The sequence below is a fragment of the Patagioenas fasciata genome, chromosome 1, assembly GCF_037038585.1.
Source record: "Patagioenas fasciata isolate bPatFas1 chromosome 1, bPatFas1.hap1, whole genome shotgun sequence".
Classification (NCBI taxonomy): Eukaryota; Metazoa; Chordata; class Aves; order Columbiformes; family Columbidae; genus Patagioenas; species Patagioenas fasciata.
The window spans coordinates 102277317-102303852 of NC_092520.1; the positions used below are offsets into that span (position 1 = coordinate 102277317).

At 37.6% G+C, this 26536-nt stretch overlaps 1 protein-coding gene across 12 annotated transcripts in view; it reads left to right on the forward strand.

Annotated features, from left to right (window-relative positions):
- Positions 1 to 26536, forward strand: part of DMD (dystrophin) — a 1243922-nt gene that overhangs the window by 285020 nt on the left and 932366 nt on the right. For all 12 annotated transcript variants that reach the window (XM_065859822.2, XM_071812115.1, XM_071812091.1 and 9 more), the window contains exon 2: positions 6754 to 6815. In XM_065859822.2, the coding sequence (XP_065715894.1) occupies positions 6754 to 6815 (62 nt within the window). The remainder of the gene's footprint in view (positions 1 to 6753; positions 6816 to 26536) is intronic.

Below are 26536 nucleotides of genomic sequence, written 5' to 3' on the forward strand. Positions count from 1 at the left end.
TCTCACAGCTGCTTGTTATTGTTTTAGAGATCATATGTAGCTTGTTTTTCTTATCCTGGTCTTTTTGGATGCTAGTCATTTTTTTCATTATTATTATTTTTTTATTTATTTTTTTGGAATTGGCTAATGGCCTGGAGAGGCAGATTGTGCTTTGCTGGTTTGCTGCACATGCTCAGGTGGGTCCTCTTGTTCAAATCCGTTGCTTTCCTGTGTTTCCTGTGTATGATATTCTAGCTGCCAGATATTACAACCAGTGCTTTGTACTTTTTTCCTTCCAAAAACAACTGTTTGTCTCTGCCTTTTCCCTTCTTGCTTCTACTTCTCTATATGTCTTTTTCCCCTAAATCAGGGAAAAAGTGTTTCCCTCCCTTTCTGTCTTCCACCCCACCCACCCCTTCCTCATCTTATTATTGTAGGTTTTTTATTGTAGGTTTGTTTTTTTTGTTTTTGTTTTTTTTTCCTCCAGGCTGGCACTCTAATGTGTTCCTTATCCTTTGTGCTGCTCCTGTTCCTTTTCTACCCTATGACTTCCAGACTGGTCCTCAAAAGCACTCTGTAGTTTTTCCCTCACTAACTATTAGGCAAAGGTCAGAAGAATGAGACCTTATATAAACACTTGCAATGTCTTAAATTAAAAACAAACAAACAAATGAAAACAAAGGAGAAAAGTCAGGAGGCAGTTTCCCTTAAACATTTATGAGAGAACAATTCCAGTTTACATAATGAAATGAGAAAAATAACAGGCTTTATCAGCCTGGCGTTCAATCTATGTCTATGGTGTCAGTAGAAATCCTGTACGTTGGGTGTTATAGCTCTCTCTTCTGTTGCCTGAGCAGCAAATGTAATCCCACTCTCTGGGTTCCTGTGTTTGAAGAAGAGGATAGCACGGAGCAGAGTAGAGATTGCATCTTTTTGGTATAGTAACATCCCTGCTACTTTCCTAAATTTTTCTTGGATCTTACTAAATGTCCTCAGAAAATGTTGATACACTATTTCGGAGAGGATTGAGTTATACTTACATATGCTGAAGTCTCCCATTTCTGCTGAGCTTTTGAATAGGTTCATCAGTGTATTGAGAAGCCTGAGATGGTTTAATTATGGTGATTTGACTCAGGTTCCACACTGGAGTCTTAAGGGCTGGCACAAGGAACAGGGAGTTTTAACAGTATTCAGATAAAGTCAGCACACTGCTCATCAGTACATTTATAGAAGGTGGACAAAGAATTGCGTGTTACATATTGCCTTCCATGAGCAATAGACTTAAAATCATTGTATGTCTGTCAAAGCAGTCTATTGTATTTTCTGTCAACTTGCGAATGTCTTGGATGACCTCAATGACTAAAAATCAAAGCTAGGCCACTCAAATATCATTCAGTCATTGTATTGCATTGATTTCTTCTTCCCCCTTCAGATAAGCAAGAATGGGAAGGGAACATTTCTCAGCAGTCGTAGTTACTGGCAGAGTATTGTAACAATGTGCTGAAAAGCACTAAGAATAGTGAGTCGATGAAGCCAGAGTATCAATAATGTGACTATCTGTGGCCTCTTTTGTTCCTAGTGTTCCCACCATTTCTCGTACTCACTCCCACTCACTGAAGCAAATCCTGGCCTTTTCTAAATCTGCATTGTTTGGCTGCTAGAAAATCAAATGGCAATTTTGATGGTTTTATTCTGTAAAGTGCAGTGTTCCGATGAACCTGCAGTTGCTATGAAAAAAGGAATTGACATCTGCCTTGACACCATTGTTTCAAAGTTTCCAGGTAGTATAGGGAAAATATCTTTCCCTTTCCTTTCTTCTTTTCTTTCCCACAGATAGTTTCTGATAGACAAAGCATAGCTATTCAGTTATCATCTAACCCAGCTCAAGGCAACATTGGGTAACAGAATAAGACAAGTCTCCTTCTTTCCTGTTTATATTCCAGCCCGTAATGGAACTGCTTGCTGAAGACTGCATACACTCTTCTATCATGCAACCAAGCCTCCTATCACTGCCTGTCTCTGTAGTGATTCAAATATTCTACACATATTATGTAATGTCTTTATTGACACCTTAAAGGCAATGGTTGGTTTGCTTCCTGGTTTGTTTGTTTCAAATTAAAGGTTATAATCTGTGGATATGGTTCATTTCCTGTATCCCTGAACTGCTAGTGCACTTGCGTTGAATGTCTTCTAGTTTTCAAAAATGGGCTGTACTTACTCTGGAGGAGAGTTTCCTCAGCCACTTGCACTGGAAATCATCACCCACATTTGAGTAAGGCAGAATGCAGATGATAAGAAAGATGCTGTCTTGCTTTTTCAGTCTGTAGGAGGAGAGGCCTTGGAGGTGTTCAAAATCAGGCTTGATGTGGTCCTGGGCAACTGCCTGCAGGTGGCCCTGCTTGAGCAGAGTGGTTGGACCAGATGACCTCCAGAGGTCCCTTCCAACTTCAACTATTCTGTGAGTCTGTGAAAGCCTTATTTATTCAGGTATGTTTAGTAACAGAGGCTGAAGATCCTTTAGAAAAATGTGGAAGGATGCATCAAAGAGTGGAAGCTTCCTTCCCCCCACTCCATGTTTTCTGGGGGAAGAGTGGCTTTTATCATACAAATGGAATAATGTGATGATATATATACTGTACGTTTCTGAACCTTGATTCATTTAAAATCTGTTTGGTATTTATCAGCTTACATTGTTTAAAAGGACAGGGGGGTTTATGACTTGTTAACACTGCTGTAAGCTTTCAGAATAGTATCTAGAGTATACTAGATGTTATACAAGATTTTTTTCTTGACTTTTTTTGTTCAAAATGTGTGGTGGTATTTGGGGTAGGTAGAAAAATAAGTGTAGTTTACAAAGGAATGACAACATAATGCTGTTTTTTGAGGAAAATAGATGTGAAATTTTTTTTAGTAGTAGGTTGCAAACATGAAATACTCGGTTAAATATCTAGGAAAGTTGTCTGGTAACCACTTGCCATTAATAATAACATTTTGTTCTGTTGAATCCTGATTGCATGTTCCTAAGCATTCTTCAGTGTACCACTTGTCTCTATTAGCCTTGCCACCTGATTAAATCTTAGAATTGTCCTTTGTCAGATGATTAGCTCCATTAATACTGCACTTTCTTTCCTGGTCATTATTTCCTAGTAGCCTGTAATAGTACTTGGAAGTCAAATATGAAGTTAGCTAATTGAAGAGGTTTACATTCACAGTTGCAAAGCTGGATGCTCATTCTACCAGAAATATATCAAGCTGTAAGATCCATTCGTGAATGTTCTCTAGTTAAAACAAGGTCTGTGCAGTGGTACTAGAGGTTCGCTCTAGTGCATGAAAATTAGATAAATCTCACAGGTCAGTACAGACCTCAGTTTGTTCATTTGGTGAGTTGATCACCTACAAAAAAATAGGTTAAGCATGTTCCATTCAATTTCCAGTTGTTTGACAAAAGTGTATTTTTGCTGTGGGAGGTGATAATGTTATTATTCCGAAAATGAAATTCAAAATCCGTGCAGCGTTTCATGTATAGATTTAACCTGCAGAGAGACAGTATGCTATTCTGCAATTGTTTGAGCTTGAAAGAAAAAAAGTAAACATACTATACCCTTGAACAGCTGAAGGAATTACCTGCCTGGCCATTTGATTATTCTTATTGCCTCACAGTAAAAACACCTGCAAGGGCATTCATCAACTCACTGCTGAAGGATCTGCTATAAACACAATGTTATGAAAGTGGCAGCTGGGTGTTCTTGGTGTGTTTCTACAGCACCGAGACAAATGTCATTCAGCTTCCAATCTAGCATTCAATCTGTAAATCTGGGTTAGGAGAACATAATTTTGAAAAAAGTCGTGCTTACTGTGGGGAAATCATGCCACACATAACCAAAAGATTGATTCTTTTTTAGGTTAGGAGGCTGTCACTAACAAAATGTTGTGGTATAAACTTGTTAGAACAAGCATGTAGAGAAAAACGTGCTTGAAATGATCTCTGTATATAGATAGCAACAGTGGAATAGATTTGTTTTTGGAAAGGTAGCAGAGCATTGCCTGAACTTTGGATAAGTTTCAAACATTCAAATTGTGGGTTTAATTATCATTTTCCTCAGGAGACCCTGGTTTTTATTAGTTCAATGGACATGAATTAATTGGTGATTAGCAGCTAAATCTCTGGCATATATCTTTGTGGAAAAAACCCAACACACACACACACACACACACACACTGTTATTGAATATCCCATTATGGTAGCCCAGGGTGGAAAAGTGGAAGTTTGAATAGTTTGAAAGAGTTGTTTTTCTCTTTCCTTTTCCCTACTAAATACCGCATAATCTTCTACTTCATCTTAAAGTTGCATTTGGTGTTTTTATCAGAGATGATTAAACATAAATATCTGTTTATATGTAATATTTTATATAAAGTTGCTGAAGGAGTTTGTAAAACAACATCATATTGAATATGTACCTTCCACCAACAAAGTGCATCTTCCTTATCACAGAATCATAGAATCACAGAATGCTAGGGATTGGAATGGACCTCGAAAGATCATCTAGTCCAGTACCCCTGCCGGAGCAGGAACACCTAGATGAGGCTACACAGGAAGGTGTCCAGGCAGATTTTTAATGTCTCCAGAGTAGGAGACTCCACAGCCCCCCTGAGCAGCATGTTCAGTGCTCTGTTACCCTCACTGAGAAGAAGTTTCTTCTCATATTTATGTGGAACCTCTTATGTTCCAGCTTAAACCCATTATCCCTTGTCCTATCATTGTTTGTCACTGAGAGGAGCCTGGCTCCATCCTCGTGGCACTCACCCTTTGTATATTTGTAAACATTAATAAGGTCACCCCTCAGTCTCTTCTTCTCCAAACTAAAGAGACCCAGCTCCCTCAGTCTTTCCTCATAAGGGAGGTGCTGCACTCCCTTAATCATCTTTGTTGGCCTGCACTGGACTCTCTCCAGCAGTTCCCTGTCCTTCTTGAACTGAGGAGCCCAGAACTGCACACAATATTCCAGGTGTGGTCTCACCAGGGCAGAGTAGAGAGGAAGGAGAACCTCTCTCGACCTACTAACCACCCTCCTTCTAATACACCCCAGGATGCCATTGGCCCTCTTGGCCACAAGGGCACAGTGCTGACTCATGGTCATATTCCTTCTCCCATCTTTGTATTGCACATGGCTGGAATAATTCAAAGCTCATATAATAAAGAGGAAAGTGATGCTTGTGGGGAAAAATAACCTTTTTAACAGATTTAGCATAATTTATTACTACAAGGATGCTTCTCTCCCACATGCTGTTGTTGTTTGATTAATCTCTAACTATTCAAATATCACTTTCAGCCAAGGGATGAAGCACAGAGCATTATTTGGGAAAGATAGCAGTAGAACTCTACAAAGTTTATTGTAGCAAATACTCATATACTAGTGGCAGAACGTATATAATGCTTGACTTCTATGACATGTTTCCAGTAGTACTATTGCATTGTCAGTCTTCTCACTGATGATCATCTGAAAGCAATTCAAATATGCTCCTTCCTCTTACAGAAGTTTTTTTTTTTTTTTTATATAATAAATTAGTGGCTTTACAAATGCTAGTATTATTTTTTTCATAAGTATATTTTATTGTGAAGAATGGAAAACATTCTTGTGAAAAGGCAGTGTTAAGTGCTATTAAGGTGAGTTTTTAAGAACAAAAGATATGTATGTATCAAAATTATTTGCATTGTCTCCTTGGAGGGGTGGAGGGAGAGAAAGCAAAGTACATTATTAGTGCTTTGCATTTCTCCTGTAGCTCATCCATACCTGCCTTTCAAATTCAGTTCATTCCATTAAAATTATTAATTGCTGAACATTTCAGATGGGAATTTAATATTCATTTTTATTTAAGACATGTAGAGAATTTTACTGCAAATCAAAAGGTGGCATTGAGTGAGCTTTATTTTAGTACGAGCATTCTGCAGCCTTTTCCACATACACCCTTTAATTCTAGTTTGGTTTGACTTTGTCATACAAAGAGGTCTGCCCTTCGATATTATTTCAAGGATGATGCTTAATAGATCTTTTTGAGCAAATGCTTATTAGGTTATAATTTGAAGACATCTTTCTCTTCCAACTTACATAAAATATATCAGAATTGTACCTTTGTGTCCGGTTCTATTCTCCATCGACTGTACTTGTAGCAGATACAGAAATCAAGGCCTAAGACGATAATCTTCTTTACAATGCTTTTCATATTAAAGAATTAAGAACAAATGTGTGGGTTTTTTGTTTTTCTACTGTTATATCTAACAAATTGTGACAAGTAAATAGCTGCAAAGCAGAAAAGGCATAAGGTATGGCAGGGGCTGGCAATGGAGAACTGTCATTGTGGTCTCGAAGGAATTTGAGGACATGCATGTAAACTTGTTATTTCAAGTACTTTTCAAAAAGTGCTGTAGAAGTGTCTTCTGCTGCAAAACAGTAACCTCTTGATTTATACTTATATTATATTAAAAATTTGAATGGGATATTTCAGATCCTACTGCAACATGTTCCCTTCCAGAAGCAAAGAAAGTATAGAATGGGTGACATGAGCTGGGGGTATAGACCATGACTATGAAGGCAAGCTGTAGGCTTTCAGAATACCTTGGTGTAATTGTCAAGGACAGCATACATCCAGATAGGTGGCCTGAATGTGTTTGAATTATTGTTAGTAGCTTTACTACAAACCCAAACTGAAGCTTTAATTAATATTTTACTATTTTGTTGAATAATTCTAAAGAAGTGTTTTATTTTTCTCTGGCAGATGAACGGGAAGATGTTCAAAAGAAAACATTCACAAAATGGATAAATGCACAGTTTGCAAAGGTAATTAAATACTTTTTTATTTGTAAACCAAAATATGTTTTGTGTATTTTTAAAAAAAAAATTATATTCCTCCCCTGAGGCTTAATTTTTAAGAGAAGAGTTACAAGTTTCAGGTATTGTTGAATGCATGATTTATTAGAAAAAAAATTACAAATTTGATTCCCTTGATTTCTGTAGGGATTGAAATGCAAGAAGCCATCATCTTCTGAAAATGTTCTCTGCCTCAATTTACTTTGCCTTTTCTCAAACTGATGATGCAGATGTGTTACTGTTTGGCGGACTCCTTTGTTATATTCCTGATATACAAAGGAGTTTCCTCTGTTGGGCTTGTCTTGTTTCTAACTGCAATGACAAATTTAACAAAACTAGATGAACTGGAGAGGAGCAAGGTCAAGTGTTCCAGTTAGCAGTACAGATCTCAAATGTATTGGGAAAAAGAACAAATAACTAACTTATTTAAAGAAGCCTTACCATGGCAGTATATAACAATTCTATATTTAATACACAGCAAAAATTGAGCTCAAACTATTAAACATTCCTGGACAATCATTACTGAACTATATTTCCCAGTAATTAACTTGATTAGTCCTATAATCTATAATTTTATCTCCTAGCCAATAATTGGCAATAAACAATGAAATAGTAGCTGTGACATACCTTCTGTTTAGTCTGGCTTTTGATTGTGTCCCATCTGATTCTCCTAATTAAAAAAGAGGAGTAAGATAATCTGAATAAGGCTGCCATAATGTTGAAAAATGTGCTCAGCAGTGGTTCAGTCCAACAGGGAGTCCCACAGGACTTTTCCATGGACTGGAGAATTTTCAAATAGTGATTCAAGTGTTTTAGACTACACACGTTGATACTCAGCATTTTTACAGCAGATAAGTCTAGTAGTTTGGAGGACTGGATCAGGATGAAATAGTCTTGAACAAATGGTCTCAAACTGATTTAGTTAAAACCGTGAACTGTTAAATTTAGGGCAGAAGTAAAATGTATGCATACAGAAGGGAGGATAATAATAATAATAATAATAACAATAATAATAATAATAATAATAAAGAACACCGAAGAAAAGCTCTGGGAAATGTGGTGTGTAAGAAAAAAAATGAGCCAGCAGCATGGTACTATTAAAAAAAAAAGAAAAGGCATATTTATGATGGCTGTGGGGTAATGGACGTGCTTGACAGAAGGTAAAAGATGTAATTATTTTATTTCCTTGGCAATAGTGAGATTTTAGCTTGAGTAATTTATTGTCTTGGTGTTCCATATATGAAGAAGTAGTCCCAGCAGCAATCATATGGTACAAGCTAATTTGAAGTTTGTTGCCAGTTAGGCCTTGTTATCACAGAAATCATTATGGAAAAGCAGGAGTTACTGTTACTTCTATATCTAAAGAAAATGTCATGTTCCTAGAGCATTGCTCTCTCAGAAATTGTTGTTTTACAGAATAGCAAAATTTGCAATTACTGAGGAAACTTGGAACAAATCTACAGAAGAAATCCAAGAATTGTGAAGAGCTTAGAAAATATGATCAGCTGATACTTTTAATGATAGGTTTGATTCGGTCATCTGAATATTTGTTTGAATGGTCTGATTGTCTTTCTTCCAATTATAGTTGGAGGGCACTTTAATGTTATTTTAGCTACCTTTTACTTCAGTTCTGTAAATAGTGTTTTTAGTTGTATGTGAACATGCATTTGTAAACATACTGGAGAAGTGCTTCATTTGGACTCTGAGGAAGACCTCCTAAACCCTATGGCTCAATTTTTTCTTTGCTTCATTCATCACCTGTGTTTTGGACAGGGTCTTTTTATTTCAACAATCAATCTACCAAAAAACCCTTGATCTTTAAATCTTAGACAAATTACTCTTGTCCTACAAATCATTGTACGTAACACCAGAATAGTTGGAGTGAAACTGGAAATCATAAACGTAAGTTTAGTAGTACATGCTGGCTGCCTGTGCGGTACACATGCAGAAAGCACAGTTTGCTCTTCAGTGTAGTAAAGTACCATGCAAGCTTTATTTCTGCCTAGCGTTTTCAGGAGAGAAATACAGGAGACCCTGCTTGTATTCCACTGTAACATCAGCAGTCATAGTTGATGTCTGTGTGCTGTCCTGGAGCTGTGTTTCTCCCTCTTCTAAAGACCAAGATGTTTTAGGAGAAGTGGTCTTCAAAACATGAAAATGGATTTCCATGTGAAATCTATAGCTTATCCTCTTCCTTCTCCTGACTTGTTTTCAGTTCAACTCCATTTCTGTTTCTGGCTATGGAATTGATTTCAGCTAATGGGTTACTCCTGCTTAGTGATTTCTCATCATTGTTAGCTTTGTAAAAGTGTTAAATAAATGACTTTCATTGTATAATTAGTTTGTATTCACTCCTACATGGTTCTAAAGGTGCCATCTTGAGCAGATTAACCTACGAGGTCAGAATTAAGATAAAGAAATATATTGCATCAGTCATTTCTCTTATTTGTGAGTAGTGGAATCCAGATCAATAATTAACTGTAAGATATAGAGGGCTGAATGAATTTGTTCTATACAGTTCTCACCTATCTATCACCCTCCATATCTAAAAAAAAAAAAAGCCTCTACTTATGCATTCAAAGCAAAATCGTAGTTCTCAATGTTCTAAATCTTCATTTGTGTTGAATCTGTAGTGCATTGCCCACCAAAGAGCTGTATTCCTTTCTTGAAAATTCAGTATCTAGAGTACCTGTGTTTTAGAACACTTATCCTCAGACTAAGCTTTCAAAACCTTCACATTTGAAAGTTGCTTTCACATGACTAATGATGTAAACAGTTGCTTTTAATGGTAGAAGTTGTAATTTATTGCAAAATAATTTTCTAATTGATGATTGGTGTGTCATCAGCATAACTTAAGTCCCAATGTATGAATTTAATTTGTGTGGGGGAAAAAACTATTGTTTGAATTATGGGCCTGGAGGGAAATAGTTGTCTTTCTTCTGGTCATGCACACAGTGACATTTTAGTTGGGTCATGTACTCAGACTCAGATGCCTTGAGCTCAGCAATGAAGTCTGCTACCTCTTAGTTAAGGAGTCAAGTCTCTAACAAACTCTCAGTCACAACATCTTGGCAGTTTCCCATCTGTGATGTGCAGAACCAAGACACCTGTGGAATGCTACCAAGAAGTCTGTGAAAAGGTATCTAGGGAAAGCTAGCAGAACCGCTAGCAAGATTACAGTTGCTATTTGTGAAGTCATGTCTGTCTTCAAACTTTTTCTGGCAGGTTGAGTGGAGTGCTCTAAATGGAAGAACTAGGGAAGACACATTTGCAGGTCTCTCTTTCAGGTTCTGGAGAGAGTAGATTTCTCTTCAATTTCTATTCCTTTTCCTAGCCAGAAAGTGGATTATGCAGAAAATCTGTGCTTTCAAGATTTTTGTACGTGACTTAACTCTAATCAATTCATCATTGTATTAGTAAGATAGGCCAAAAGTTGGCTTTTAATGTTTGTGAGATAAAACACTTAGCAAATTAAAAGTATAAGAGAAATGGGAGAATGTAATCCAAGAAAACTTTGTTTTCCCCCTTCTAACCACAGACAATGCGTAGAATTTTCTTTAGTGATACCTTCTTGGTTTACTGTCTAAATGGCATGCAATAAATTGAAACTCAAAGTAACTCTGAAAATGTGGAGCATATTACTTTAATATAATTTTATTCAGAAAGAGCTTTTCTTTGCCCTCAGAAGACGTTTATTTATAAAATGATGATGTTCTGCAGGGTGCAAGTACTGATAGCAAAGGAATGTATTGTAACCTAGTTTTTAATAACAGAACTATAATTAGAGCTCCCACAAGAGATGTATCTAGTCCTGGGTATGATAGCTTTTGCTCAGATCTCAACTTCTTTAATTTGAAATGACTGAAACCTTTCTTTATAAATGAAACATAAAATCTTAACTATGTGTTTCAGGAGGCTGCAAATATGTCACAAGCTCTCAAGTGTAGCAGGTCTCTGCAGGAACTTTGAAACAGACAAAACAATGACATTAACAATGCCTGTACCCCATTTTAAATGAGCCTATGTTGCCTCACTGGTTAAATATTTTCAGTTGTTCATTGCATAATAGGCTTCAAAATAGAAAGCCTTACTGAAGATGGAAATGTTCTTTACTTCCATGTAAGAAAGAGCTTGTAAATGGCACCAAAAAAACCTCTCTTTACCCTAAAAAGGAAAGAGTATACTCCTATGACTACAGAAATATCCGTTATTTATTTTGTTCTCTCATTATGGAGACAGTGTCTCAAAGTACTGACAATTTTAATGTCAACAATAAAAATATCTGTTGTGAGTACAGAGAAGGCAATGAGCTAATAATTTTATGTTTTGGAAACTTGAATTTTAGGATATACCCTTATGGTTAACTTGAGGTCAACACCTTAATCTGTAAGTGGGTTTCATAAAAGAATGGTAATTTGTGAAAGAGTCTTCAACATTTTAATCTTCAGTACCAAAAAAAAGTTGTTCATAAAATTGCTTGTAAATTCAGAAGTTTCAATGGTTTGTCCACGTCTGCTACAAAAAGTGTAGAAAATTGCACTACATGGTCAAATTAGACATTATATATGACAGTACACTTTTTCATGTAAACACTGAAATTATTGATCTTCACCAAGCAGGAGCAACAGTCAGAAAACAGAGGAATGTAGCTTGTTGGGGGGAAAAAGTAGGTAATTGTTTATTGTTTCTCTACCTCATGCTTTTGGTTTCCTCTTGTTGTTATTGAACAAAGCAGAATATAAAAACAAATTTATGGATACCAAGTATTTCATTACTTAGCTTTATGGAAAACCAAGATCGTTCAGCAAGTAAATATTTTAATGGAGAATTTAAGTTATGAAAAATGGCAGCTTTTCATAGGCAGCTGGAAACATCAGGACTTACTGTTTTGTTATGACTGCAGAATTAGATTCTCATTCTTGTAGTACTTGTGTGAACAAACAGCCTGTGTCAAATAAGGTAATATTGACAGCCAAATTTAAGATATAGGTGGCTAATAGAATAACAGTCGGCAAAACTAAACACACATTTTCCTAATGAAGCTGTTTTGAATAGCAGCCAGATTGTTTAGGCAAACATCATATGTAGGGATTAAAGGAACACAGAAGGGAGGATTGTTTACAACTTTAGCCAGACTATGTAGCAGTCAAAATAATTTCCAAATTACCCAGTGCTTGTATGTGGCTTATATGATAGGCAGTGTGCTGTCAGTCTCAGTTCTCTCCCTCTTCTTGAGTTTATGGGCAACCCGAAGTTATTCAAGACTCCCATTCAGTTTAGTGGTCTCTGGGAATTGTAGATTAAATGCCTTCTGTGTAACACGTAACAAAAACTAGTGATACAAATGAAATGTTTACTGACCTTTTAAGAAGTATGTCATATATCTGAGGTACAGAGAGATTGTACTACCATAAGTCTGGCATCTGATACAGGAATTTGCAGTGCTACTTTTGCTCACACACTTGCTCAGTTTTTTGTGCTATCATTCACAATGACTTCAAATTAAAACAAATTTGAAAAGCCACTCCCAACAAAGTGAACTCAAATGTTGTAGGCTTTGGGCAGGAGTAGTCTGGTGAACCTTTGTGGAGAAGACAGTGATAGTTTCGTTAAATTTCCTGAAGTTTCAGCTTCTGTGGAAATACACTAACCATTGTGACTAATTACATCAAACTCCGTCAGACATAGCATTTCTTCAGCCATATTTCTGGACTGAAATTAATAATCCAGAAAAGGAGCTGGAGGGAGAGGGGTTGGTGACAAATCACAAAAACACAGATTAAAATGTTCAGTATTAGCCTTGTCCAAACTTCTCTCTTGACAACTAACCTAAAGGTCAAATGATGTTGCTTTGAATTTTGTGCATAACATCAACTGTGTTTGCAAACTTTCAAATTTGTAAACTTGATGACTTTTTATACTTTGCTTTCAAGGTAATTTTTCAGCTTACTGATGGCAAAATACTTAGGGCATGTCTGCCTTATCAATTAATCAATATTTAACTCTGCCCAATGTAGAGGCCTCGATGCTGGCAGGGATTGAAATAAAGGATTAATCCCTTTGCACTTTCTATAAAAGGAAGGGACACCAGAAGCTGAATGGTGCCTAAATGAAGTCTGACAAAAACAAAGTACTGTTTAATAGGGCAGCCTTCTCTATTTTCTCTGTTCTTGCTAACATCAGAAGTGCAAGCCGCATGACTCGCTGTGGCAGTCACGCAGCTGGAGATGCCTTGAAAACTGTCAGTACAGAAAAGAACCCTTTCACTGAAAACCTAGAAAGTGCAAACATGTATTTGGTTATGCTTCAAAGACACAAAGATAGACGTTTGAGGTTAACAAAAAGCTAATGGGACTATCTCTATGTTGTTCTTCATTGCTTTTTTTTTCAAATTTATGTTCAAACAGTGAAGGTTTTATTATGTGTGTGTGAGAGGATGGGATACTGTAATGTTTTTTTCATGTTTTTCCTCTATAACATTCTCCCATTTTCCGATTTCCAGGGGACTTTACCGCTTTGTCTGTCTGTCCTTTTTTTTTTTATTCCCCCCCTCTCTCCAGAAATGTTTAAATGACTGAAATTAGACAAGACAGCTCTTGGAGAGCAGATTCATTTTCACTTTGATGCAAAGTGAAACTTCTCTTTCCACTTAATTATCTGCACATCTTTTGGCGGAGCTGTGGTTACTGCCCGTGTCTCTTGGAAGACCTTTTCCTTGCAAGTGAGACTGGCTTCTATCTGCTCCCTGGACTGCACAAGCAGTGACATGTTTTCTCTGCTTTGCTTTAGTGGACATAAATTTGAAAGTGGCTATGGCAGCTTTTCCTTGGGGACACAGTGTGTTGCTCGTCCACCAGAACCTTGTACCCATCTCCAATCCTGATCCCCTTCCTGGCAGTCCATGGGAGCTGCAGGCCTGGTGCCATGACCACCCTGCCCATGTGCACAGAGCCCTTGGGGAAAAACATCCTCACTGGTCACAAAGCATCACAGCTGTTGCAGTTGCAGTCTAGTGACTGAAGATTATGTCATGTTCTCTGTATCTTTTGTTGCCACATGCAAAGGTTATATTCCTTTTCCAAATAAAATCTTAAGGCTTAAGATGTTTTCTGTTAGAAGTGACTTCCCTTCCAAAAAAAAGTACAAGCATATTATCTCAAACAATGAGTACCTGCGTGTCAAAATACTTTCACCATTAGAAACATCTGCGTGAATACAGACTACATTTTAAACTCTTCTAAGATAATGTGGTAACCTCAGCCTTTGATTTGTAACTTTAGAGTGGATTAGTAAAATCAGGAAACTAGACAAAAATGTATGCATTTTTATTATGTTAAAATAATTTGTCTTTGCATTCTTGGTTTTGTAGCCTCTTCTTTCAGAGTAACAAGAGCTTCCATCAGATGCATTAGGACGCCAGGCAGGGAAAGCAACTGCTACTCTTGGCAATAGAGGGCACTGGACTTTCATTTCTACTATGTTTTACTGAGGAAAAAAAATAGTCAAGTGAGGTTCATTGAGCTCTTTCACCTTTTTTCATACTTGGGCTTGCACCTCCTTGGCTTTTATTCAAACTCTCATACTTTTTTTGTTGCATTTTAAGTAAAAAGATTAAATGAAATTGAATACATACTGTTCTCTTTAAGTTATTATTGTGCATGTATCTTGAGTGGGGAATAGGAACAAGCTAAATATAGCACTACAATATTGGTCTCAGTGGTGCATATGTCTAGCTTGCAAATTTATAAACATTTACAAATTTGCATGATTGTTGCTGGCAATAGACATCATCATTTCCGTGCTCGGAATTCATTACCATTGCATCTAATCATCTTCAGAATCTCCAAAGCAAAACTCTTCAAACAGCCAAATAGACATCAGTGGATTTATGTTATACTTAGACTGAAAGATCAAAAAGAAAAACAGGAGAAAAAACATTTTCAGCTTACTGTCTCCACTTATCTAAATGCCCTTCTATGTAAACATATCGAAGGCCGAGTAAATATTTGTACAAGAACTTCCATGTCTGCCTTTTACATATGAAGGGGGTCAGCAATATCTGGGGGTTATTTCTGGACCAATACTTCAATAACATGTGTGATTTTTACAGTTGTTTACCTCTGTTCTTTCTCTAGTCATATGTTTGGGCTGTTTTGAAGGGGAAAACCTGTCACCTTGACGTAGATACCCTATTAAGACTTTACTTAGGGCATTAGTTATATATATTTTAAAAATCCTCTTCTTTGCTGCTCTGGAAAGCTACCTAACTTGTAAATCTTTTTTCATCTGTTTTAGTATTCCAGTCTGATTAAATATTGATATTCATGTCACTGACTTTGCTAATACTTTCACTTCTTTCAAAGATCTACATGACAGGTGTTATTACACAGAATAACCATTTTTCTTTTCTATCTGCTTTTCATAGTGTGTTTGATTGATTTCCCATCACATTTACTTCCTGGTAATATTAGTGTGACCGTATAGATTGCGGACTTAAAAAATAGGATGCCTTCAGTGTGCTTCAGTACTTAGTATATGTTCTACTGAAGTTAAAAGTTAGGGAAAAAGATAAAACAAGTAATTTCTTCTGTTCTGTCTGGTGCAGTTTTAAATTATAGATATATATATGTATATGTAAAGTTACTGAAAATCCTAATCTATTGGTAAAAATAAAATCCTCTCCATTAAAAAACTAAACCAAAAAAAAGAAAACATCCTGACATTACTCCTTGGGAGTAACACTGAATAGTAATTCCAGTTGGTTTACTTGAATCTGTTGAAAGTTCTACGAATTCAACAGACACATGTAAGCACAGTTATCAAGAGCATATTAAATGTGACATTTTTTCTGGGTTTTTTTTGCCTAGTCTTAGGTCTCAGAGAAAATTGATTTGTAAGGCTTTGTCTGTGCACAAATGTGTTCTATATATTATATAATTCTAGAACAGAGTTAGTATGTGCTGGTTTGAAGAAAAATAAAAGTACAATGGTAATTTATAAATGTGTGGTTTTTTTGTTTTTTTTGGGGTTTTTTTGGGTTTTTTTGAGTCTTCTCTGACGTCCTCAATGATATACAAATTCGGTTTTATTTGGGGGGCTGGTTTTCTTCATAAAAAATTCATATAAAAGGCACTTCTGCCATTTGCTATAAGAAAGTCAGACGTGATATAAGGTTGTATTCAACTAATGCATCAAACATTAAAAGTCCATGCCAAAAAAGAGGGAGAATTATTTTACCACACTAATAGCAATGACTCTAAAATACTAAGAAAGCTCAGACATACTCCGCTGAAAAATCTCAGTCACTGTCTCACAGATTTGTAAATGCCATGTATGCATAAGATATAAACCCTAATTTTTCGAGCATTGTGAGGGAATAATTCTTCAAGCAGCTAGTCAGAGATTACAGCAAGAGGTAAAGCAAATCTTGTTTCAGTTCTGGGTAAAACATAAGGCTGTTTCGGTCAGTTAGGTTTTCTCTAACTCTGACAAATACATACTCAAAAGTGGTTTCTTCATAGGAGAAAGCAAGAAAAATTAAATCCACATGGCAAGATTCAACTTCAAAGAACAAGAACTATGCTGAAAAGTATGGTGAAAAGGGAACTCAAAAGAAGAATCCAAGTGTTCTGTAGCAACAGGCACCTTAGAAGCAAAGTATTGCAGTCCTGTAAGGTCAGAAGAAAACAATGAGCATATGTGGCAAATTGGTGTGCTGATTATGTAATCACAAAATGAAAACAGAGATAGAAAGATACAAACACAAAGCCAAGAAAAGAACAGTCTCAAAGAAACATTAATATAGAAATGAGCTACAGAATGAGCAAAAACTTACCTAAGTTCATCAGTCAGGCTTCAAGGACTTAAAGTATAGTGGTATACAGTTAGTGTTATAAACTGTTGTTGGTGGTTTTTTTTAAATAATCTCCAGAATATAAAATGTCTTTACATAAGGTTATCACACATGGTATTGTACCATCTCATATGCTTTTGAGTACTGAGTCAGCATTTAAGCAGTTGTTTCAAATATTTTTGCCAATGGGAAAGACCCAGTACACCTTTCTTTTGATATTTTATGATATTTTAACTGCTGCTTAGGTCAATGTAGAACTGAGTTGACCTATGCTGCCTATACTAATTATTCACATAAGCTAAATTAGTGTTTTTATTCTCACCTGACTCTGTCTTTAAGAAATGTTATGTATTATTTTTATGTACTATATTAAGAACAATAGTTACATCTATTAAAAGAGCTAGGATTAAATGATCAATCTCCTTGAGGCAGTTAGAACTAAAAATGTGATCCTCACAAAGTAGAAATTGTATAAAAATAAGGAAAACAGAAAGAACTGTCTCTGAAAAGTTGCAATTAAAACAATCATCAGGAAGTCCAAAGCTGGAGTTTGGTTTGAGTAGGGTTTTTTGAGGGGGTCAGGGTGGGGATAAAGTTTTTGTGCTAAGAACTTAAAAATGCATAAAACAAACATTTTCCACCATCTCAGAAGCAGAAAACATGCCAAGGAGAACACAAAAGGTTGCTAGAGGATGAAGTTGTAAACAGCATGTGTTGCAGGGCAACTAAAACATTGCACCTTAAATTGATTTGCAGAGGGGCTGATTGTTGAACTGAATGACAACTAACACAAACCATATGGAGTTACACTATCGTTTATCAGATAAACCAATATTCCAGTTATCGTTATATGTCTTATTACTCAAGTCTCAATCATGCAAAATCTTCATCTTACCTAATATGATCACAGTCTTAATGTTCATGGAAATGTGAATGACACCAGCTCATTTGTGTACTGGCCCATTACCACAGGACCCACCGTCTTTCAGCCATCAGTGACAGCAGGCAGCCTTGATCTCCCACATGGCCTGACAGGTTATGAGGTGAGGGCTCTCATGTACGTGGTGGTGGTGCTTGGGTGAGTGCTAATGATCCCAAAGTACATTCTCACAAAGCTGGACCAGGCTTTACACATGCAGCTTCTAGTCTTGGTATCTGTCTCCACCTGTGGTCACCTCTGGCCTCTCCAAATGTGATCTGCCACAGCTAGTCTTTCTTTTGGTGATCTCTGGCCTAGGAATCTCATGGGTGACTCAGCTGAATATTCCTCATTCACCTTGCTATGATTGTATGAAGTTGTCATTGGTTTCCACCAGACAGTGTGTTTCTGAGTTAAATCACCTTAAAGTTCAACAACTGCGTTCTGTTGGTGGTAAGTGGTACACATCAAGATTTGGTTTGTGTGATTGTCTGGGGCAAAGTTGAGGTGGTAAGAGAAGGCTGTGCCTGCTCTCCACAGGAGCACTCATGGAAATTTAAGTAACAGCTTAGTAGCTAAACAAATTGTTTCTACTTTTTCTTACCATGAGGGCGACTAGGAAGCCTCCTGCATTAATATCTTTCTTTACACAGCATAATTCTGAGTATCTGTCTTAATGTCAGTGGCATTAGAAGTCACCTCTTCTAAAAGAAATAACAATATAAAAGTATAGCAAGCAATGGATCCAAGGAAACTTAAATGTAAAACTGTAAGCCATTAACTGGTTTATAATCTATGATTTATTTCAACCTGATTTCCAAAGGAGGGTGCTAATTATGCTAATATTTTTAAACCACTTTGTCTATTTTTCTGTTTGACAGAATTGGTGCAAATTAGTAGACATGGATAAATCTCGTATAATGGCGAAGAGTCAATATATTTTTGGAAATAAGCCATACCTCACAATTGCATTAATTCTTCAAAGGTGTCAGTACAAATATATACATACGACTGAAACAGAAAAAGTGGGTATCATCTGTAAATATTTTGACATTTTTTTCTTTTGAAATGATTAAATGAAAAAGACCTAACATTTCAGAAATTTGCTATAAGGAAGGAAACAAAAGATAGAACTGAAATCAGTTTACACAGCAGAGGGAGGTTAGCAGTGGAGTTGTGTGCAGATTTCCTTTGAGATGATGATTATCTGATAAAGGGATGTGGCAAAGACTACCGATAGTTCAGGACCATTAGACCAGATAAAAACAACCAAGGCTTGCAGAGGGATTGCACGATACTGAATGGCTAGGTGATTAAATGGCAGATGATATCTGGTATTTAGGTACAACAAGAATAAAACAGTTTAATAGATAAAGCTTATGTTACTTCTTCCTTTTGCATACTATGTGCCCTATATGAGATGTTATCACTTAGAGCTGTCTACAGTGATTAATGTCTCTTTTTCTATGACGTGCAAAAAAAATGTTGGCTTAGTTTTTGATTTTTTCATTGAAAAAGTTCAAGTACATCAGCAAGTATGTCCATCTTGAATATTGTGAACATTATGGAACAATATCTTGTCTTGGGAAATTCCTAACCATTATTTCGTATAAATTGGGGCATTATTCTGAAACACTATGTGATTTTGCACTTCTCCTATGCTTATACTCTGTTCTTAAGGATTCTGTGCAGTTCACCATCAGAGTTGGATGAACTTAGAAGAGCCCTTGATTTGCCCAAAATAGCGATTCTTATTTTACCCTCTTGTAATAATTTCATGCTAATTATTCATTAGAATATTCAAGATTATTTTTTTCCAGGAAATGAGAATCACTTCCCATAGTGAGATATTAATGACACTATATTTAGTATAACATAAAAATAGCCCTCATTGGCACAGAAATAATAATCCGAAAGCTGGAGGCTAGGTTAGGACTCCATCTGTGACAGAGGAATGAACACACCCCAAGTCACTTTTGGGCCAGTGAGGGAATTTGTTTTATTGGGAGGCAGGAATGAATGCAGAACTCAAAGGACAGGTGCTTTTATCTCTACATAATGTCCAGCTACAAAGTGGGTGGCCCAGGAAATGGACTGTGGTGATTTATAACCTTCAATTGACCCAGCCCCAAAGCTGCCTGCACACCACCTCTTTGGCTCTGCAGTCCCCCTACTCTTTGCTATCCGAACCAATCATCTCCTTCAGCATAAATTTAAGGAGAGATTCTATAATAAAAGTCTCTGTCTTGATTCAGGCTCAAACAGAGAATGGCTCTGCAGGCATTAGGACCCGGGATGGAGAGTTCAAGCTGACTGTGCCTGATGAAGGGGTCTCTCCAAGTTAAGGTCCAGAGTGGAAAGCTGGCAGTATCTAGCAAAAACTTGAAGGTATGATAGCCCTGGGAAGAGCTACGTTGTTGTAAAGGAATGGTAGAAATGATGAAGTACTGAAAAACTGTTAAATGGAACATAGAAATTGAAACAAACATGGCCACTGTTATAATTCTGATCATGTAAGATTGATAAACAAATTCATGATGGTGAGACTGCTGAGATTCCAGGTAGAAAAAATAAAAAATACAACTCTGATGTGTCCTTGAGCCTGCCTTAAGTAATCAATTGAAAATCAGTTTTCTATTTTCCTTCTATAAATATTGTAGAAATTAAGAGTAGAATCCAAAGTGATCTCTCCTTGTATACTGGAGAATACTGGAAATGCATTTTATATTCTCACTCAAACGTAAGTACCAGAATCCTTACTAAGTTGGTTTGGAGACCTGTTGTGTAAACTTAGACTAAATCTCGCCAAACATTAAATGCTTACCTAAAATCAGAACGAAAAAAAAAAAAAGAGGGGCTGGAGAGCAGAAGTTAAGCCATCAAAGCAGAGAGTACTTTCCTCATAGAAATGCACTGAACTATCTTCCCTCTGATTCTGAGATGGTGAGGTTGTCTCTTTGGAATTAATTTTCTTCTTTGCACTTGAAAATTCTGTGTTGGATGTGATTTAAAAAAAAAAAAAATTGTTTGAATGTGAGACACTGTAACTGCTGTGTTCTGTTTGTTATTATAGTAGATCTTCTTAGGAAATAATGGAAATAGACTTGAAAAAATCTCTACATTTCAGAGCCCTAAGCTATATTCAATGACCTTCTACACCACACCAAGCTATTCACGTAGATTTGCCCATTAGCTAAAGGAAGGAAACCAGAGTTCAACAAGCTTTATTTTTTCCCTTCGGTTTTTCTAGTTGATTGAAGATTGTATTCAGTTTGTGGGCTGACAAGAAAGGTATGTGAAGGAGGTCAAACAGGTTACAAGTATCTTATAAATCTTACGTTTCCCAGTTCCGTACGGGTATGAACAAATGCTTTGATAGAAAAAAATGCACTTTCTTTATGCTATTCCTCTATCTCTAAAGAAGAAAAACTCATTTAGTACCTTTCTGTCCTCTTTCATTTAACTGCAATATCCTCTGCAAATCATCTAGGTCACTTAGGCCCATATACTGTAGCTATATTTAGCTTGCTTGTTGTCCTCTACTTCTGGAAAATTATCCTTTCTGTGATTAAACCTTCAGTCTTTTTTTTTTTTTTTCCTATATAGGCTGTGCATATTTGAGGTGTACAAGGGCAAAGTTTCTTAGATCCATTTTTACTATCATTTTGAAGTTTTGTTGGTTTTTGTTTGTTCATTTTTCTGGAAGGAGAATATTAGAGGACAGGATCTGATTAGAAGTGGGTTGTCTTGGTATGCAATACAGGTCTCCCTCGGTGTACAGTTAGACAAATTATGATGAATTTGTGTGGATGTATTTCCTTTCTAGCAATATGTCTGCTTCTTTCCCTAGTTGCAAAGGCAACCTGCAGAGACAACTCTGCTGTCTCCGAGTACGGACTTTGATTAATTGATCAGTTGGGCACAATACAGAGATCTCTGAGCTGAGGTCACTCATACTAGAGGTAGAAATCGAAGTTGGATAGTTACTTCAGGTGCAGACAACTAGTTGTGAAGCAGAGTATGGCACAACATAACTGTGCCCATGCGCTCTCCTGGAATGGCGCACAATGTTGGCTGGTTGTAACGCATCATGTAATTGCGTAGACATGCCCAAACACAACAGATACCTAACTTTAGTTATAGCTTTCATGTAAGTATGGAGACATTCATACCACCTAGCACAGGATGTGTAACATTGCCTAAGTAGGGCGGAAGTTAGCAAGCTAATCTTCCTGAGATTCCTGTATAGTAGAATAGAGGAGAGAGATAAATATATTATTCTACAGGGAACTGGTTAGTCTGAAAGCTTATGATAATTATGGCAATATAAGGGAAAAAAGGTAGGAATCTTCTCTTCTGCTACTAACTGCCAGTGAAGAATGTATTATTTTGTGAGTAATTATCTTATTGTTTGTATTACTAATGAATATTCTGGTGTTACAATGTGATCTTGTGCATTCATGAATTTGCCTTTAATTATAACAGAATGTATAAATAATAGAAAATTCAAAATTATAGCACATGCTTCATCTAAACTGAAAACTGACATTCATTGTTACATATCTTAGTATACTAAGTGATAGTGGGCCAATTTCTGAAAGCAACTGTAATTTTAAAAAGGTGGGCAAATGCAATTTTATGCTATTTTAAAAGCTTACACTATAATCTGAAGTTGTACCATGAAAATATCAGAAGAGAAAGGACCTATTGCATTTTTGGCCTGCTCTGCAACTGATGCATTGGATAGTGTATATGAACTTCATATGGAGTGCTCAAACTAATAAGAAAACTATGGAAAATAGTAATATAATTACTAGTTTCTTCCATAATAAAGTTAAATAACTTTTCTTCCTCTGTAGAATCAATAAATTAAAATGATCATAGCACAGTTCACATTTTTGAGAGGGACAGAGGCATGGTTTAGCATTTTGTGATGTTGTGGTTTGCTTTTGGGCTGACGTGTTCTATTCAGTGTCAAGTAATTTTAAGATGCTTAATATACTTCAAAGTACAAGATATAATCTCATGAATCTTAAAATATAGTGGGTCACTGTTTTGAATATTTTTTTATATGACTTTATAATGTGACTTATAATATGCTAGAGATATTAAGTGCAATTCCAGTGCAGAAAGAGTCAGATTTTGTTATTGTCACAGAGGTGCACCAAAAATAATCCAAACCAAGGATAAGCTCAAAGAGACTTTATTTTGTCATGATGCCAAACCAAACAACAGAAACCAATGACAACAGGGACAAACCAAAATCAATCAGCACTCTGAAAACATTTCACACACCCTACAAGTTTGTTGTACTGGTTGAGATATTATTTTTGCATCGTGACACAAGAATGATAATCCAAATCATGGACACACTCAAAAAAGGGAAATTCTCTCCTAGGGTACCTGGAAGAAATAATTGCTCACCAACATGGGGGGTGAGGGCTCACTCAAGGATATCTCCAGAAGAAATAATCACTTCAGGGAGAGGTGAGGGCTCTTAATCCTGGGAAGTTTCTTTAGACAGTGTCTTAGTCTAAGAGAAGAGGTTCTCATCACAGACCCTCTTCTCCAAGAAGACCACTCAAAGAGGGTCTCCGGTGTGGGTCCATTTATAGCCTGATTAGATCTGAGCTATGGTCATATGTGAACATGGTCCAGAAGCTTCCCTGGGCCTGAGGCACCCCATTGGGTGGGGACTCTCCTTGTTGGCTGAGGAGTCCCAACTCTCTTGCCCTCCTGACCAAGAGGTCTACTTGAGTGGGGTCTCTGTGCCCTGGTGAAATTTTTTTTTTTTTTTTTTTTTTTTTTTTTTTTACAGAATGTTAGGGATTGGAAGGGACCTCAAAAGATTATCTAGTCCAATCCCCCTGCCAGAGCAAGAACACTTAGATGAGGCTACACAGGAATGTGTCCAGGCGGGTTTTGAATGTCTCCAGAGTAGGAGACTCCACAACCTCCCTGGGCAGCCTGTTCCAGTGTTCTGTTACCCTCACTGAGAAGTTTAATCTCAAACTTAAGTGGAACCTCTTGTGTTACAGTTTGAACCCATTACCCCTTGTCCTATCATTGGTTGTCACTGAGAAGAGCCTGGCTCCATCCTCATGACATTCACCCTTTGTATATTTGTAAACATTAGTGAGGTCACCCCTCAGTCTCCTCTTCTCCAAGCTAAAGAGACCCAGCTCCCTCAGCCTTTCCTTATAAGGGAGATGCTCCACTCCCTTAATCATCTTTGTTGCCCTACGCTGGACCCTCTCCAGCAGTTCCCTGTCCTTCTTGAACTGAGGGACCCAGAACTGCACACAATATTCCAGATGTGGTCTCACCAGGGCAGAGTAGAGGGGGAGGCGAACCTCTCTTGACCTACTAACCACCCCCCTTCTAATACACCCCAGGATGCCATTGACCTTCCTGGCCACAGGGCACAGTGCTGGCTCATGGTCATCCTGCTGTCCACCAGGACCCCCAGGTCCCTTTCCCCTATGCTGCTCTCTAAAAGGTCATTCCCCAACTTATACTGGAACCTAGGTTTGTTCCTGCCCAGATGCAGGACTCTACACTTTCCCTTGTTATATTTCATTAAATTTTTCACCACCCAACTCTCCAGCCTGTCCAGGTCTCGCTGGATGGCAGCACAGCCTTCTGGCATGTCAGCCACTCCTCCCAGCTTGGTGTCATCAGCAAACTTGCTGATAGTACACTCTGTTCCCTCATACAAATCGTTGATGAATATATTGAATAATACTTGCCTCAGTACTGACCCTTGAAGCACTCCACTAGATACAGGCCTTCAACTAGACTCCACCCCATTGACCACAACTCTCTGGCTTCTTTCCTTCAGCCAGTTTACAGTCCACTTCACTACCCGATTATCCAGACCGCATTCCCTCAGTTTAGCTGTAAGGTTGCTGTGGGAGACTATGTCACATGCTTTACTGAAGTCAAGGTAGACCACATCCACCACTCTGCCATCATCTATCCACCTCCTTATGTCCTCATAAAAGGCGATGAGGTTGGTCAAGCACAACTTCCCCTTGGTGGAGCCATGTTGGCTGCCCCATTGACCCTCTTATCCTCCATTTGCCTTGAGATGGCACCAAGGATAAGTTGTTCCATCACTTTCCCGAGAATGGAGGTGAGGTTGACCAGTCTATCGTGACCCGGGTCCTCCTTCTTGTGCTTTTTGAAGACTGGAGTGACATTTGCTTTCCTCCAGTCCTCAGGGAACTCTCCTATTTTCCAAGACTTGTCAAAGATGATGGAGAGTGGTCTATCAGTGACCTCAACCAGCTCCCTCAGCACCTGTGGGTGCATCCCATCTGGAGCCATGGAATTATGGATGTCCAGATTGCCTAATTACTCCCTAACCCCGTCCTCATCAACTGAGGCAAACTCCTCCATTGTCCTGACTTCCTCTGGGGCCTCAGCAGTACGGGGCTCCCCAGGACAGCCTCTGGCAGGGTAGACAGAGACAAAGAAGGCATTCAGTAACTCTGCCTTCTCTGTATCTTCTGTCGCCAGGACACCCACCTCATTCATCAGTGGGCCTACATTGCCTCTGGTGTTAGTTTTATCTGCCATGGATAGAGGGTGATTCTCACCCTCTATTCCACTTTTGTGAGACAGTTCCTGGAGTACTGCATCCAGCTCTGGGGTCCTCAACAAAAGAGGGACATGAACCTGTTGGAGTGGGTTCAGAGGAGGGCCATGGAGATCCTCAGAGGGCTGGAACACCTCTCCAGTGAAGACAGACAGAGAGCTGGGGTTGTTCAGCCTGGAAAAGGGAAAGCTCAGGGGACCTCAGGGTTAGTATATTTTTCCTAGAGCTTCAAGTATCTGACTCTGAGCTAGCACTGTGTATTCCTTCATGTTCGTTATTGTATATTTGGTATTCTCTGAAATGAAATGTGTCTTGTATTTGTTTCATTTTCTCTTGCCATCTAGAACTGAGACCTTCATTTCTGAGTGTGTGTATATACATGCACAAACTGTATAACGTGTATACAATTGTTTCAGCATTCCCTTGTTATACTATGCAAGCTCAAAAGACATTGGCTAACTCAAAACTTGTTTTCAGAAAAGAGACAATATCTTCACAGTGTCGTTAGTGAAGAAATACATCATATCCATAGAGCTATGTGAACTTTCATGCTTCTCTGCCTTCAGTCATAAATAGACTTGAGGTGTTCAGAGGGTTGGCAGTGGAGTTGGAGAACTTGGTAATCCTAGCAATTGCAGTACTAATTTTCTTCAGGATGTGTATGTTTGTACAAAGTATGGATGCACCAAAGCAATATTGACTGATAGAAGGTATTATGAAAAACCTTTCAGTCTTTGAATTGTTTATCATTTTTTAAATCAGTTATCACCAGACTGATCAGGAAAATTGCCCCATCCGAATTACTAAATAATAGACAATACAACTCTTTGTGTGTGAAGACATTGGTTCTCAACAAACTATTAAATACCAAGCTATAAAACTCTCCACATGTGAAGGGATTGGCTCTCAAACCATGAGTCTCAAATTCATGGGATACATGAATCAAAGTGTTCAATAAATGAATTGCAGTCAAGTTAAAGTATAAATATTTGGGGACCTATATCACTTTTGTAGCTGACGACATGAGCAGCAGTTAATGATTATCAAGGAAAATGAAGTGGTATATTTACAAAGAAAAATCATAGACTGAATTCATACTGAAAAATGTGAGCTTTCACCACTGACAGTATCAGGGTGGTCAGTGTTTCAATGCTTAATGGGTTTATCTATCATAACTTGAAAACAGGCAATCCAACACATATCTAAATATGAATGCAAGCAGTGTTTTTGAAGACTTTGGGGAAAACTTAGCTGTCTCTCCAAATAATTCATTCCTAGTTTTAGTCCCTTATATTTTGAGACCCTCTGTCTTCTGTGAC